At 43.4% G+C, this 12,838-nt stretch overlaps 3 protein-coding genes across 3 annotated transcripts; 1 reads left to right on the top strand and 2 right to left on the bottom strand.

The window, feature by feature from the left end:
* Positions 1-566: 566 nt before the first annotated feature.
* On the top strand, positions 567-3,825 carry dusp26 (dual specificity phosphatase 26; the record flags this gene model as incomplete). Its single annotated transcript, XM_079179323.1, has 3 exons — positions 567-748; positions 2,437-2,648; positions 3,620-3,825. The coding sequence occupies 3 exons, from the start codon at positions 567-569 to the stop codon at positions 3,823-3,825; spliced, it is 600 nt and encodes a 199-aa protein (XP_079035449.1).
* Positions 3,826-7,586: 3,761 nt separating this feature from the next.
* LOC306710903 (peptidyl-prolyl cis-trans isomerase-like) lies at positions 7,587-9,644 on the bottom strand. Its single transcript, XM_079179634.1, has 5 exons — positions 9,490-9,644; positions 9,356-9,386; positions 8,318-8,406; positions 8,020-8,192; positions 7,587-7,931 (listed from the first exon to the last, which is right to left on the bottom strand). The coding sequence occupies exons 1-5, from the start codon at positions 9,556-9,558 to the stop codon at positions 7,799-7,801; spliced, it is 495 nt and encodes a 164-aa protein (XP_079035760.1). The 5' UTR covers positions 9,559-9,644; the 3' UTR covers positions 7,587-7,798.
* Positions 9,645-10,390: 746 nt separating this feature from the next.
* Positions 10,391-12,730, bottom strand: LOC306710902 (peptidyl-prolyl cis-trans isomerase-like). The gene is made up of 5 exons (XM_079179633.1): positions 12,645-12,730; positions 11,869-11,899; positions 11,069-11,157; positions 10,786-10,958; positions 10,391-10,660 (listed from the first exon to the last, which is right to left on the bottom strand). Exons 1-5 carry the CDS (start codon positions 12,711-12,713, stop codon positions 10,525-10,527), a joined length of 498 nt encoding a protein of 165 aa, XP_079035759.1. The 5' UTR covers positions 12,714-12,730; the 3' UTR covers positions 10,391-10,524.
* Between the last annotated feature and the right edge of the window lie 108 nt (positions 12,731-12,838).

The raw sequence follows: 12,838 nt of genomic DNA, 5'->3' as shown, positions 1-12,838 counted from the left end.
ACCCACGATTATTATCAGCAGAATTAAAACATAACAACACCAAACGACACACTGTATTTATGCACACACACACACACACACACAGCATGCACGTGGCTTTGACCCGGGTCCGTGGAGTCACGTGCGTCTCGATGAGGACTTGTTGAGAAGGAGAAGGCGCTGAGAAGATGTCTGCGGCTGGAGGAGGCTCAGCAGCAGCAGGAGCAGCCTCCTCATCTCATCCATCCTCCCTCAGCACACACACGAGTCAACATGGCCGCGGAGCAGCTCGCCCTGCAGCACTGAGACACGGACCACAACAACACTCAGGTAAACAACACGAGCACTGCACGTCTGTATTCCTTATTATACAGGAGTGTAGTTTCAGTCACACAGAGACATGCAGCCGAGGATTCACCAAAACAAAGCTACAGGTTCATATGTGTTACACCATCTGAAGATGATAATATTCTAATGATGACATTATTTCCCTGTATTCGATTCATTCCAGGCTTCTGTGGGTGTTTCATTGTTCATCGCTTTAATATTTCATGAGGTGAGTCGGTGGTTGTCTCCTCTCAGATTAAATGGCGTTCATGTCCCGGTTCTCCCGGTCCCGGAGCAGCTCCAGGTCTCCGAACCGAAAGGACACCACCGAGCGCGTCCCCCCGACGCTGACGGTGTCCGAGCTGGAGCGGCTCCTGTGCACCGGCAAGACCGCCTGCAACCACGCGGACGAAGTGTGGCCGCGGCTCTACATCGGAGATCAGTGAGTTCTACCTGCAACGCCTCGTGATGAAGTATTCAGACCTGTTACTGAAGTCAAAGTAGCAGGAACACTGTGTAGAGGTACTCTCTGCAAGTACAACTCACTGCGTTCAAAAACGTGCATTTGGTTCAAAATATACTTTATATAATATAATGTAATGTAATGTAATGTAATATAATATATTATGATATAATATAATATATTATTGTTATAATTATTGATGCATTAATGTATTTATCACTTTAATGTTGCAGCTGGTCAACATGGAGCTCTTTATAATAATTGGATTGAATAAAGGATGGGTTGATCTGTAATAATACATCCTAATATATTAAAGGATTGTTGTTGAATATTAGCAACATTTAGTGTTAATCTGAATCTTAAAAAGTAACTTAATGTGTCAAATAAGAATAAAGTGGCATCAGATGGAAATATTCAAGTAAAGTACCTGAGAATGTTGCGTCCGGTAGCACTGAACAAGAGCGTCCGTATTATTGAGTGCTACAAATGCTTTCATCTAATGCATGACTCATTGTGACGTAATGCTAAGTAAGTAATATGAGAGTGAAAAACAAGCACGTGCATCATTGTGCACAACAACATCTCAAACATCCCATAAATAATGAGACGGACTCGAGCCCTGAAGCTGAACACACACACACACACACACACACACACACACACACACACACACAGTCTGTCAGGTTCAGGCCGGCAGAGGAAACAAAACCGGGCGGACGCGGTCTAGACGAATGAACCGGTTTATAAATAACTGAAATGAGCAGCAGGTGAGTGAGTGGGCGGGAAAAAGAGGTGACGAAAGAGATCATCAATTAATGAACAATAACTCACTTACTTCATGCATCAGTGGTGGAAAGTATGATTCTACTATTTTAGGTCATCATGTACTTTACAGTCTCAATTTTTTATGTTCAATTAAATAATACATTCTGGTGGTGGATCAATTTACTGTTAAATAAAACGTGAGACATTAATTATGGTGCACTGAATATGGTTTAGTTAACAGTTTGATACTGTAAAAAGTACAAATATCCAATATTTCATGAGAGAAAACAGAACCACAGAATGTGAGAAGAAGCGGACGTAGTCGTGACGTCACTCGTTGGTTTGTGGACTGATGTTTTGAAGCATCGAGTTCGGCGATTTTATCGTCGCCATCTTTGATTATGGCCGTCGCCATAAACAGGAAGTGACCATATCTGGACTGAGGAGGAGTGACGTAGAGACGCCGTATACGTCTCTGGTAGAGACCTGTCAATCACTGTGTAGCCCCGCCCCTAAAGCATCCCCTGCTTTATGGTCTGTTTGACTCTAAATGGACCATCATTTACTAAATGAACATCATGCTGTATTGAAGAAGACTTGAAACTAGAGATTGAGACCATAAACTCATGTTTACAATGTTTACTGAGGTAATAAATCAAGAGAGAAGTAGAGTCATTTTCTCATAGACTTCTATACAACCAGAGGAGTCGCCCCCTGGTGGACACTAGAGAGAATGCAGCTTTAACACATGGAGCCTTGACTTCACTCTTAAGAACCGGAGTTTGCCGCCTGATCTGAACTTAGTTGCGTGACACATCTGCCTTTGTTTACATCACTTTTCTATAAATATATAAATCACACATCAGCTTGACGGACTGATTCTGGGCTCCTCTTCTCTGCAGAGACATCGCGTCGGACCGCCGTGAGTTGTCCAAACTGGGCATCACTCACATCCTCAACTGTGCACAGAGTAAGTGGCGCGGCGGAGCCGAGTACTACGCCGGGATGAACGTCACCTATCACGGCATCGAGGCTCACGACTCGCCGACCTTTGACATGAGCGTCAACTTCTATCCGGCTGCTGAGTTCATCCACAAAGCCCTCACGAGTGGAGGTTAGTGTGTGTGTGTGTGTGTGTGTGGAGGATATTTAGAAATACATCCTTTATGATCATAATGATCCTGATACTAATTGATAAACATTGATGATCCATATTAACAGATACAGATCCCTTTGTTGTTTGGTTTGATTTGATTATAGCAGCTGGATCCATCCGGCCCACAAATCATTTCAACCTCTCTGAAGTCAGTAAATCATCAAATGACTTTGTTAAAGTAATTTATCGTGTTGTTTTCTTCATAAAACACAGAATTCAAATGATAAAGAAATAAAAGATTGTATTTGATTTGATTAAAACAAATTATTAGTTTTAATGGTGTATAATAATGAGCTTAGAGCTCATGTTAGCAAGTTAAACAGCTCATCTATCATCTCTAATATCTGTTTTATATTCATGTGTAAACATCTCCTTCAAACTACTGGATTTGTTGAAGTTCATCACCAAAACTACATTTGACAGACTACATGTGAACACATCATGATAACGTTATAATGTTCCTTCAGCCAGTACTCATGTTCACTGAGCAGAGCCTGAAGGCATCATGATGTCACTGAAGTGAACCTCCGTTGGTTAGCCGTTAGCGGTGCTGCTAACGTTACTAGCTCTCCTCTGATTGGTTGTTTACAATGAAACTTTATCAGAGACTAGAAATACATGTTCTACTGAGTCAGTAAAACTTTATTTACACTGTGATGGTTAACGTTTAAACTTTATTTACACTCTGATGTTAACGATAAAACTTTATTTACACTCTGATGGTTAACGTTTAAACTTTATTTACACTGTGATGGTTAACGTTTAAACTTTATTTACACTGTGATGGTTAACGTTTAAACTTTATTTACACTCTGACGGTTAACGATAAGCCGAGCAGAGCTGTAAATTCATCACTAATATTCATCTCATTATCTTTTAATACATTGTAACATCCACAACAGATTAACGTTGATATTGTGTGTGTGCAGGTATGGTGCTGGTCCACTGCACTGTGGGAGTGAGCCGCTCGGCCACGCTGGTTCTGGCCTACCTGATGATCCGACAGAACCTGACGCTGGTGGAGGCCATCAAAACCGTGAAGGACCACCGAGGCGTCATCCCCAACCGGGGCTTCCTCCGCCAGCTCAACGGCCTGGACGGCATCCTGAGAGAGAGCCGTAAGGTTAAGATGTGACATATGTTTAACGTCAGATAAGTGGAGTCAGTTTTATTGATTACGTACGACCTGTGACGACGCAGGAGATAAGTTGGCTGTAAAAGGTCGCGTGCTAAACTCGTCTCTTCTTATACGAGAGTGAAGTGTTTTTTAATCAAGCTTCAGACCATTCCACTTGGACCTGATGTTTCACTGCCACTGAACCAACAGAGAAGAACAAAAAGGAACAGAATCCTCGGCAGCTAAAACACTGCAGAGACCCTCAACATGGCCTCTCATCTTTTCTTACAGCAGGAAATTTCAAACAAATGTCTCGACGGCTCCTTTAAAGATCTTTAAACGAGATAAAATATCCTGGAAGAAAATTAAATAATATATATTTTCAAAATCCTGCAAACTGTCGGTCACTTGAACTCAACTTATTAAAGTTGCTACATGGAACTTTCTTTTCCAGGTTGATTCTGTCGCCCCCTGTGGACAAAAGCGGTAGTGTTTCTCACACGCACCAGACTCCCTTTAGAGAACCTCTCATGTTACTGCAGCAGGGTCTGACAGTCTGCCCCTCTCAGTCCTGGTTCTGGTTCTCCCGTGCCTCCCTTCCCTCCAGTGGGCCCAGCAATACGTCCTGCGTCTCCAGGAAAAATGTATTAGTTAAAGTGATCGACAGTCTGCAGGAATATTGCCACTGGCCCCTTTAGTGCTACCAGTAAAACCAGGTTATCTGCAGTGTTCCTATCAGCTGGTTTGGGGCTCAGGGTTTGGATTTAAGGGGCCCCACGCTTTGTTTTTTGAGTGTGTGTCCACATGTGGGCCAGACTTGTCTTTTGTACTCCAACCTCCCTCAGAAAGAAGACTCTTGCTCAGTGATTCTTCCTCATAGATTAAGTCTTTGCAGGTCTTCCCTCGACTTACTTTTGTATATTCAGCAAGTGTCATTAAGAGCTCAGAACAACTGACACTCCGGTCGTAGCCCAGGTCTAAACCAGCACAGTTATGTAGCCTGTTGATTATTGTATTACAGTGTTGTTACGTGTTTTATTCACGATCGATGTATTGTTTCAATCCAGTGTTTTTCAAATAATCACAGTCCTTTCTTGACTTTTTTTATTGGATGTCTTGTGTGTGGCGATCTGAAATTCACCCAGCAGAGAAGATACTTCAGCCCATTGGGATGGGATTGACATTACAGGTGGAGGAATGTAATATTCACTGGTCAACTCATCGTAAAATTACAGGAAGGGACTGTAAAAGACGAAGACAAACAGAAAGAGAAAGAGTCGTAACTCAGTCAGATCTGAACTCACAGACATGAAACACGTAGTTTTAGATTCAGTGTGACTTACACTTCCGGATGTATTACTACGTTGTTATGTCCATCGCGAATAAATGTCCACAAATCCACTTGGAAATCTTGAAAAAAAAGCATCAGAACTTCCTTGAGAATCGTCACGTTTTAAAGTTTTTTTCAGCCTCAAAATAGATACACTGCTAACGGGAACTACTAAATGCTAATTTGGCATACTTTTAATGGTACTAATTTACAAATATAGGCTTAAAAAACACTATCTCTAAACTGGCATTTCAACAGATTTGGTGGGCTTTTATGGGGTGTAGCTCCCCTGGTGGCTTTATATGGCCGTAATGTTGTTTCCAAGTTGGCCTTTATGTTGGTGTTCAGTTAGAACATTCAGTTTACTCCTTTTTCTTAATTAGAGTTAACGCCTCGCGGCTGTATGCAGCCGCCAACCAGTCAAGGTGCAGTTCCATCATAAACATTTGTGTGAAATTGTCACGAGTTCTAGCCTTATTTTGATGACCAGGTGGACGTTTGTGCCGAATTTGAAGAAATTTGCTCAATGCGTTCCCGAGATCACACAAGAATGGGACGAGTAGAAACTCACTCCACCTCACCTGGAAAAATGAATCCAGTCCGAACGGTGCTTCAGACTCTAACGAGGCTACGAAACAACTTCCAGTCTGGTGTATCACTCCGACTTCACAGTGACTGTTAGCTAGTCCAGAGTAGTACTCTCTCAGTGATACTTAAATACGCCAGCACACGAAGCATTTAGAGCCGACGTTCAGTGGGAGACAATAACCACAAACGTGCCGAGCTACCAAAAGCTACCAACTGCCTGGATGTCAGGAGAGTTTTGTCTCGATGCTGAAACTCAAAGCAGCTTTTCAAATATGTGTTTGTTGATTAATTACCTCAAGTACCAAACATATTTTCTCGTGACTTGTGGTCTTCGTCTGTGCTGTTTTTGTTTATTTACCACCACTATGATGAAGTAACGTCGTTTCCTCACACGCGGGGAAAAATGTAAATACAAAAGCTGATTCGTGGATTTGTACAGTTTGTGGAGATTTAAAGGTATAGTTTGAAGATTTAGGATGTGAGCTTATTCGCTTTCCTGCTGAGAGTTAGCTGAGAAGATCAATACCACACATGGGCCAAGTATGGAGCTGAGGCAGGAGGCGATTAGCTTAGCTTAGCATAAAGACTGGAAGGAAAGGGGAAACAGCTACCCTGGCTGTGTAACTTGTTTTTTTACAGTTCGTTTCAAACAATCAATATTTTTTTGTGAAGTGCGTTTACAAACAGCGACGGTTTGATGATTTTGTTGGTGCAAATTTATGCTAGCAGGTTTTTATTAGCTCTAGCTAACTAGTTTATATTGAGTTTGTCTAAAGCGGACGTTTTAATGTTTCCAGCAGAGTAGTCTGAAATATGCACCTGATGATGGCTACATACCTAATATCATGCCAACAGACTGACGTTAAGCTAACATGGCAGCATCGGCCCTTGATGGTCCACATAGCCTTATTTTTCTAAACTTTGGAGAGAGCTAGGCTAGCTGATACCCAACATTTCCAGTCATTATGCTAAGCTAAGCTAAGTGTCTTCATACTTGACCGCACAACAGACGTGCGAGTAGTGTTGATCGTCTAACTTCTCACCGAGAATGCATTTATTTTCCAAAATAATTTGAGTTTGAGGCCTTGGAAAAGTGTGTCAAATTATTAGCCATTCATTTGCATCATAGGTGGCTACTTGGGGGCCAAAAGGTGACCCGAGGGGCCACATCAGACCCCCTTTGTATCCCGATCGCATGACAGACATTTTCATGAGATCCTGGATGTTTTAAACTGGCACATTTTTCCTATAATATTTGGTTTTGAATTGTGAAGGCATGAAGTTACATTTTGTGTTCAGGACATCAGACTTCCTTCCCGACGTCGCTTTGTTAAATAACCACGATGTCCCGGTGCAGCAGAATCTGCCCGTTTGTCTCCACTCAGTTAAAACAAAACCGGAAACAGATGAACTCTGGATATTTTCCCTTTGCTGTATCGGATCTGTGAGTTTTCTGTGCCGTGATTGGTCGTCTGTCTCGACTCTTCTTTATATTCTTGTAATATCTTTTCTTAACGAGACCGTTCGGGTTTATTTTTGTATCACTCTGAGGTTCATTGAAGGAGAAAACTGGCAGAGATGTTGATGCCTTAATACGAGTGTACGTCACCTTGTTTTACTTTTGTTTATTGTAAATAACACCGAGTATTGATAACTTTGTTTTGATAAATCATGTACTTGATCAGAAACAATAAAAATATATATCTGAGCTGTCAGTGTATTTTGTATTAAATGGAGCTTTATACTGCATAGATGACACTACAAATGTATAAACAGTCACTTGATCAAATTCTAATGTTGCGATAAACTAATAAAAACACAACATATCAGGTATTCACCAATGAGAGGGACAAACACAGGAAACCTTTAAACTTGCTTTATTTAGACTATCAATCATTTTAGTCAGATTGTTGACAAATGGGGTCGTAGAAAATCAGATTAGAAGGAACGAAATATGATAAAACCGATAAATTTGCGTTTTGTCTATTAACGCTGCAGATATACATCATCTCTAAGATTAAATGGGATGTGGATAATGAATGGTTAAATCTGAACTGAAGGAGCTGTGTCGCACTATAGTTGACCGGAGTCGGCGATGACAACCTTGGCAGAAGTTTTGCCGCTTGATGAGCCCACCGCCTCCATCTTCTTGACCACATCCGTGCCCTCCACGACGGTCCCGAACACCACGTGCTTCCCGTCCAGCCTGGAGAGGAGAAAGGAACATCTGAAATGAGCTGAAACTGTCGGTTTCAACCTGAACGCAGCAGCACACGAGTCGAAGCGGCGCTCACCAAGCGGTTTTGACTGTGCAGAGGAAGAACTGGGATCCGTTGGTGTTGGGCCCGGCGTTGGCCATGGACAGCGTGCCCAGACCCGTGTGCTTCAACTGGAAGTTCTCATCGGCAAACTTCTCCCCGTAGATGGATTTGCCGCCGGTTCCGTCGCCTCTGGTGAAGTCCCCGCCCTGAAATAAAGAACACAAAAAAGGGGGGAAAGGCTTAGATGAATCCGTAGTTTTGTGGCAACAGAAATCACAAATCCAGTCCGTGAACTGGTGCAAACGGGACAAAGATCTCGCCGTCGCGTTACCTGGCACATGAAGTCGGTGATGACTCGGTGAAACGAGGAGCCCTTGTAGCCAAAGCCCTTCTCTCCGGTGCACAAAGCACGGAAGTTCTCTGTAACACGAGACAAGTCGCTTCATTAAATATACTGAAGTCATCTAAAGAACACAACAACATCACAGGTTGATGTCACCAGTAAAAAACTATTTATTGCTTTAACATTAAAACCACTAGCCAGACTGTTGAATACTTAATGTTTCTTTTGCATCAATCATTTTTAACTAGCTCTGCACCTGTAACACAGTAATGCTGCATGGTCAATGTCGTTTGTGGCCGTCTGTGACTGAGGTCGTTTTGAATTTGTTAGTGATAATGTTACTTTTTTAAATAGTAATTTTGCATCTCTGACGTCATTTTGTGTATCTTTAAGGTTGTTAACATGTTATTGAAGTCGTTTTGAGTCGTTGAAACATCTTCGTGGTAGTTTTGCATTCATGCACTTGGCGTTAAAAGAAAATGTCAGAAACTGCAGAAACGGCATGACGCATTTGCGCCACTAAGCTGCCGCGTGCACAAAGGAAGCATGGAGGCACTTCCTTCCTCGTCCACTGGGTTAGAATGAGATCATAGAACTAACTGTTCTCATGCAGGGTATTCTGTCGGTAGTTGCATTAACGTTGAAGGGCAGTTTAACCCATATATTGCCATCATCCACCGGGTGGAAAGGACTGAAACCAGCGCATTTCAAGCGAGCTCGTTTTTTTCCGCTAACTCGTGGTCTCACTTCCTGCTTTGTGCTAGTCATGGCTGCAGCAGCGGCAGCAGCACTCGTGGTGCGACTGTCCGCGCCCACACTTGGCTCTGGAACTGGTTATTCAGGGCGCCCACACCTCCGCGCCTCGCCCTATACACGATGCACTTCTCAGGTGAGGGACGTTCAGCCAATCACAAATGCTTTTGTCGGGAGTGTGGAGAGAGACGGAGAGCCGCGGCCCCGCAGCTGCAGCGGCTCCCGCTGCTGCAGCGGCGGCGGCGCTTCCTCCGCCTCGCAGAGCTCACGTACCTGCAGTCTTTGGGACGACATCAGCGCGCAGCTGCAGAACACAAGACACAAAGCCTTCAGAGAACCGCACAGACGGAGGGAACATTTGTAGCATCACCGCTGAAATAAAGCGGTGAATGTTGTGTGCATCTTACCTCCATCACGATCCTACCGGCCGCTTTGCTGTCGATAGTGATGTCAAAGAAGACTCTTGGTCTCGCCATTTTTTACTAACACGCTTGCGATCTGGTTATGGTGGAAAAACACTAGAAAGAGCAACGCCTCGGTTCTCTATTCTCGTCTGTATTTATGCATTGTCCGGTGACGTGAGATCCGCTGACAGCCAATCACAAACAGGCTCTTCTTTGTGGCGCATGAATGGACCAATGGGCACGAAGATGGGCGGGGTTTAATGCCAAGAGCTGTCGGTTGGGTAACACGACACCATGGGCGGGTTTCACCCTGAAAATCTGTAGTTTGAAATCATTCGTGTTCCAACGCGTCTGCGCGCGCAGCTCAGTGGAGACGAGGGCCAGAGGTCCAGAGGTCAACACGTCGAGATGTCTGCCCTCAAGACATGTGCTTCAGTCAGAGTGTGTCACAAGCTTTTAACATCACATATTAATATTCCGTACTTCTGGAGGAAGAAGGTGCATGAAACGAGATTTTACACACAATCTGTTAATACAAGTATTGTTATTTGATTTGCAGTAACATAAGTTTTACATCAAAGATTAAATCAGCAAACTGAAAAATACAAAGTTATGAGAAACACGAGTTCATGTCTGTACCGACCTCTAGTGGTGAAAGGTGTCAACTGCAATGCTGAAAATAAATAAATCTTATTGTTGTTAAGGACTTTAACTTCTGACTGCCATTAATCAAATTATATTATTGTGACTGCTTTATTAAAATACCAAATATTAATGGTATTAATTAAACCAGGTGTTACTCAATAACAGGACGAACACAGTAAGCTTTCAAGTACTTTTATTTACACCATCAGCATCACTTTATTCAGAAACGTGGACCCAAAGAACAGGTTAGAAGGTACAAAATGTTACACGACGACCATCAACACAGGGAGCGACCGTCAGAGGACAGAGAGGGTTCCCGCTGCAGATAAACACTCGTCTCAAACTGGGATGTGGACGATGAAGCTACGCGGAGGCTGGAGGAGCTTTGTGGCACTATTTCAGCTCCCCACAGTCAGAGATGACGACTTTGGCTTTCGGGGTGCCGCTCTTTGTGCCTTGCTTCTCCATCGCCTTGACGACGTCGGCGCCCTCCACGACGTTGCCAAACACCACGTGCTTCTTGTCCAGCCTGGAGAGAAGAAGAAGAAGAGGAGGAAGAGGAGGAGGAGGCCTGATTAGCATGTGAGACCAAACTCTCTCTCTCTTTCTGTTGTTTGGTTTGGAACCTGAATGCAGCACCAGAGCGGAGCTCACCAGTCCGTTTTGTCGGTGCAGATGAAGAACTGGGATCCGTTGGTGTTGGGCCCGGCGTTGGCCATGGACAGCGTGCCCAGACCCGTGTGCTTCAACTGGAAGTTCTCGTCTGCAAACTTCTCCCCGTAGATGGATTTGCCTCCGGTTCCGTTGTGGTTGGTGAAGTCCCCGCCCTGAAGTGAAGAGAGTTCACTCAGTATTGTTGCGGCAGCAGAACTCAAATATCTTTCATGTGAACTGGTGAAACCCAGGAAACGGGACCCTTCTCTTGCCTTCACGTTACCTGGCACATGAACTTGGGGATGAGTCGGTGAAACGTGGAGTTCTTGTAGCCGAAACCTTTCTCTCCGGTGCACAAAGCGCGGAAGTTTTCTGTAAAATAAAATAGATACTCACACCAACAAGATACAAACAAATAAGTTCACATCACCAGCTGTTGATTACTTCATGTTTTTATTATCATTTACATCTTTGAGTCTCTTTGAAGTAGTTTGCATCTTTTTGTAGTCGTTTAAAGTATCTTTGTGGTTGTTATGTGTGTCTTTGTAGTAGTTTGAGACTATTTATGATTGTTTATTGTGTCTTGGTTGTCGCTTTGTGTCTCTTCATGGTTGTTTTGCCACTTTTTGTAGTCATTTTTAATTAATTTGTAGTTGTTTTGTGTCTCTGTGTGGTTGTTTTGAGTCTCTTTGTGGTCGTTTTGCATCTCAGGTGCAGCTGAACTTCAGTATTTAGTTCCCTCTTGAGATGATGAGAGTCTCACGTTGGTCCAAAGCTTCCGGCCACAGCACATCCACACTGACACTGCACAGATAACTCCTCTTAATACAGCACACTACTGTATTCTCTCATTAACACCAGCAGTGGTAGCACTGAGCAGCACATCTCCTGCTCTCACATTCAGCCAAGCAGTTCTTTTGATCAACGCCTTCACACCCACAGCCTCGACCCACTTTCACAACTAATCCTCAGCTGAGTTTCCCCGACCGAACACAAACCATTTTGTGTGTGAGGGGGGGGGGGGGGGGGCTCCTTCTGCCTGCAGTGAACTTCTAAAGCTTTCTCCTTTATGTTGAATCTTACCTGCAGTCTGTGGGACCACATCGGCCCGGAGCTGCAAAACACAAGACGACTCAGTGAGTGAAGAAGAGACAGAAGCAGATGAAACATTGAAACATTGAAACATTGTAACATTGTAACATTGTATGGACTCATGAGTCTGAAATAAAAGTTGAATAATTGAAACATTGAAACATTGAAACTAGAAGGCTCAACATGTCTGCAGGCTCAGCAGCAACAATGTATCTCAGCTTATTAAAATAAACCAGATTTAGAGAGATTTAAGGATAAAAACATCTCCTCTATCGATTAACATCACAAGTATTTTCTTTGATGAATCTGTAAAATGTCATAAAACAGTGAACATTGTTCTGTAATGTAAAGACCAATATGACTCGTTTTGTCCACAAAGATATTAAGTATCATATATGAGAAGATTTTCTGAGTATTGCCTCATCGATGAAGTGACTTTTCATGATTGTGTTTATGTGGAGACACGTGTGATAAGCTGCTCCTCCAGAGGTTATAACTGCACTATAACGTTTGTTATTAGTCTTCCAGCTGTGCTGCTGCTGCTGCTGGGCGTTTCCACCAGGATGTGATTCATCTGTATTCATGCAATTAATCATATCTCAGGATATTAAACACAAACAACATGCAGGCTTTATATTATGCAAAATGTTCCCCAAAGAGAAGCCTAAAAGCTGCATGAGAGAAGTTGACGGTGTGTCTGTCAGAGGCCTTTTAAACACATGAATACACATTTAAAGCTGAAACAAAGTGCAGAGTGTTGGTCTGACCTCCATTGTGATCCTGCCGGCGTTGGCTCCATCGATGGTGATGTCAAAGAAGACTCTGGGGTTCCCCATGTTAGTGGACGCGCGTGTTTGCTGTGCTTCGTGATGGAGATGCGCACTTCAACGACACGCAATCTATTCTGGTCCGTATTTATGCGCTGGAGGGGCCGAAGCACGGTGACGTAGAGGAGCCGCCG

This window comes from Pholis gunnellus (genome assembly GCF_910591455.1).
Source record: "Pholis gunnellus genome assembly, chromosome: 18".
Classification (NCBI taxonomy): Eukaryota; Metazoa; Chordata; class Actinopteri; order Perciformes; family Pholidae; genus Pholis; species Pholis gunnellus.
This window is presented reverse-complemented; position numbering and strand designations above follow the sequence as displayed.

Coding starts and splice junctions, on each gene's coding strand:
- LOC306710903 (XM_079179634.1), bottom strand. CDS start 9,558: ATGGCGAGACCAAGAGTCTTCTTTGACATCACTATCGACAGCAAAGCG. Junction 9,387..9,489: donor CCGGTAGGATCGTGATGGAG/GTAAGATGCACA, acceptor TGTGTTCTGCAG/CTGCGCGCTGATGTCGTCCC. Junction 8,407..9,355: donor TGTCGTCCCAAAGACTGCAG/GTACGTGAGCTC, acceptor CTCGTGTTACAG/AGAACTTCCGTGCTTTGTGC.
- LOC306710902 (XM_079179633.1), bottom strand. CDS start 12,713: ATGGGGAACCCCAGAGTCTTCTTTGACATCACCATCGATGGAGCCAAC. Junction 11,158..11,868: donor TGTGGTCCCACAGACTGCAG/GTAAGATTCAAC, acceptor TTTATTTTACAG/AAAACTTCCGCGCTTTGTGC. Junction 10,959..11,068: donor TCCCCAAGTTCATGTGCCAG/GTAACGTGAAGG, acceptor TCTTCACTTCAG/GGCGGGGACTTCACCAACCA.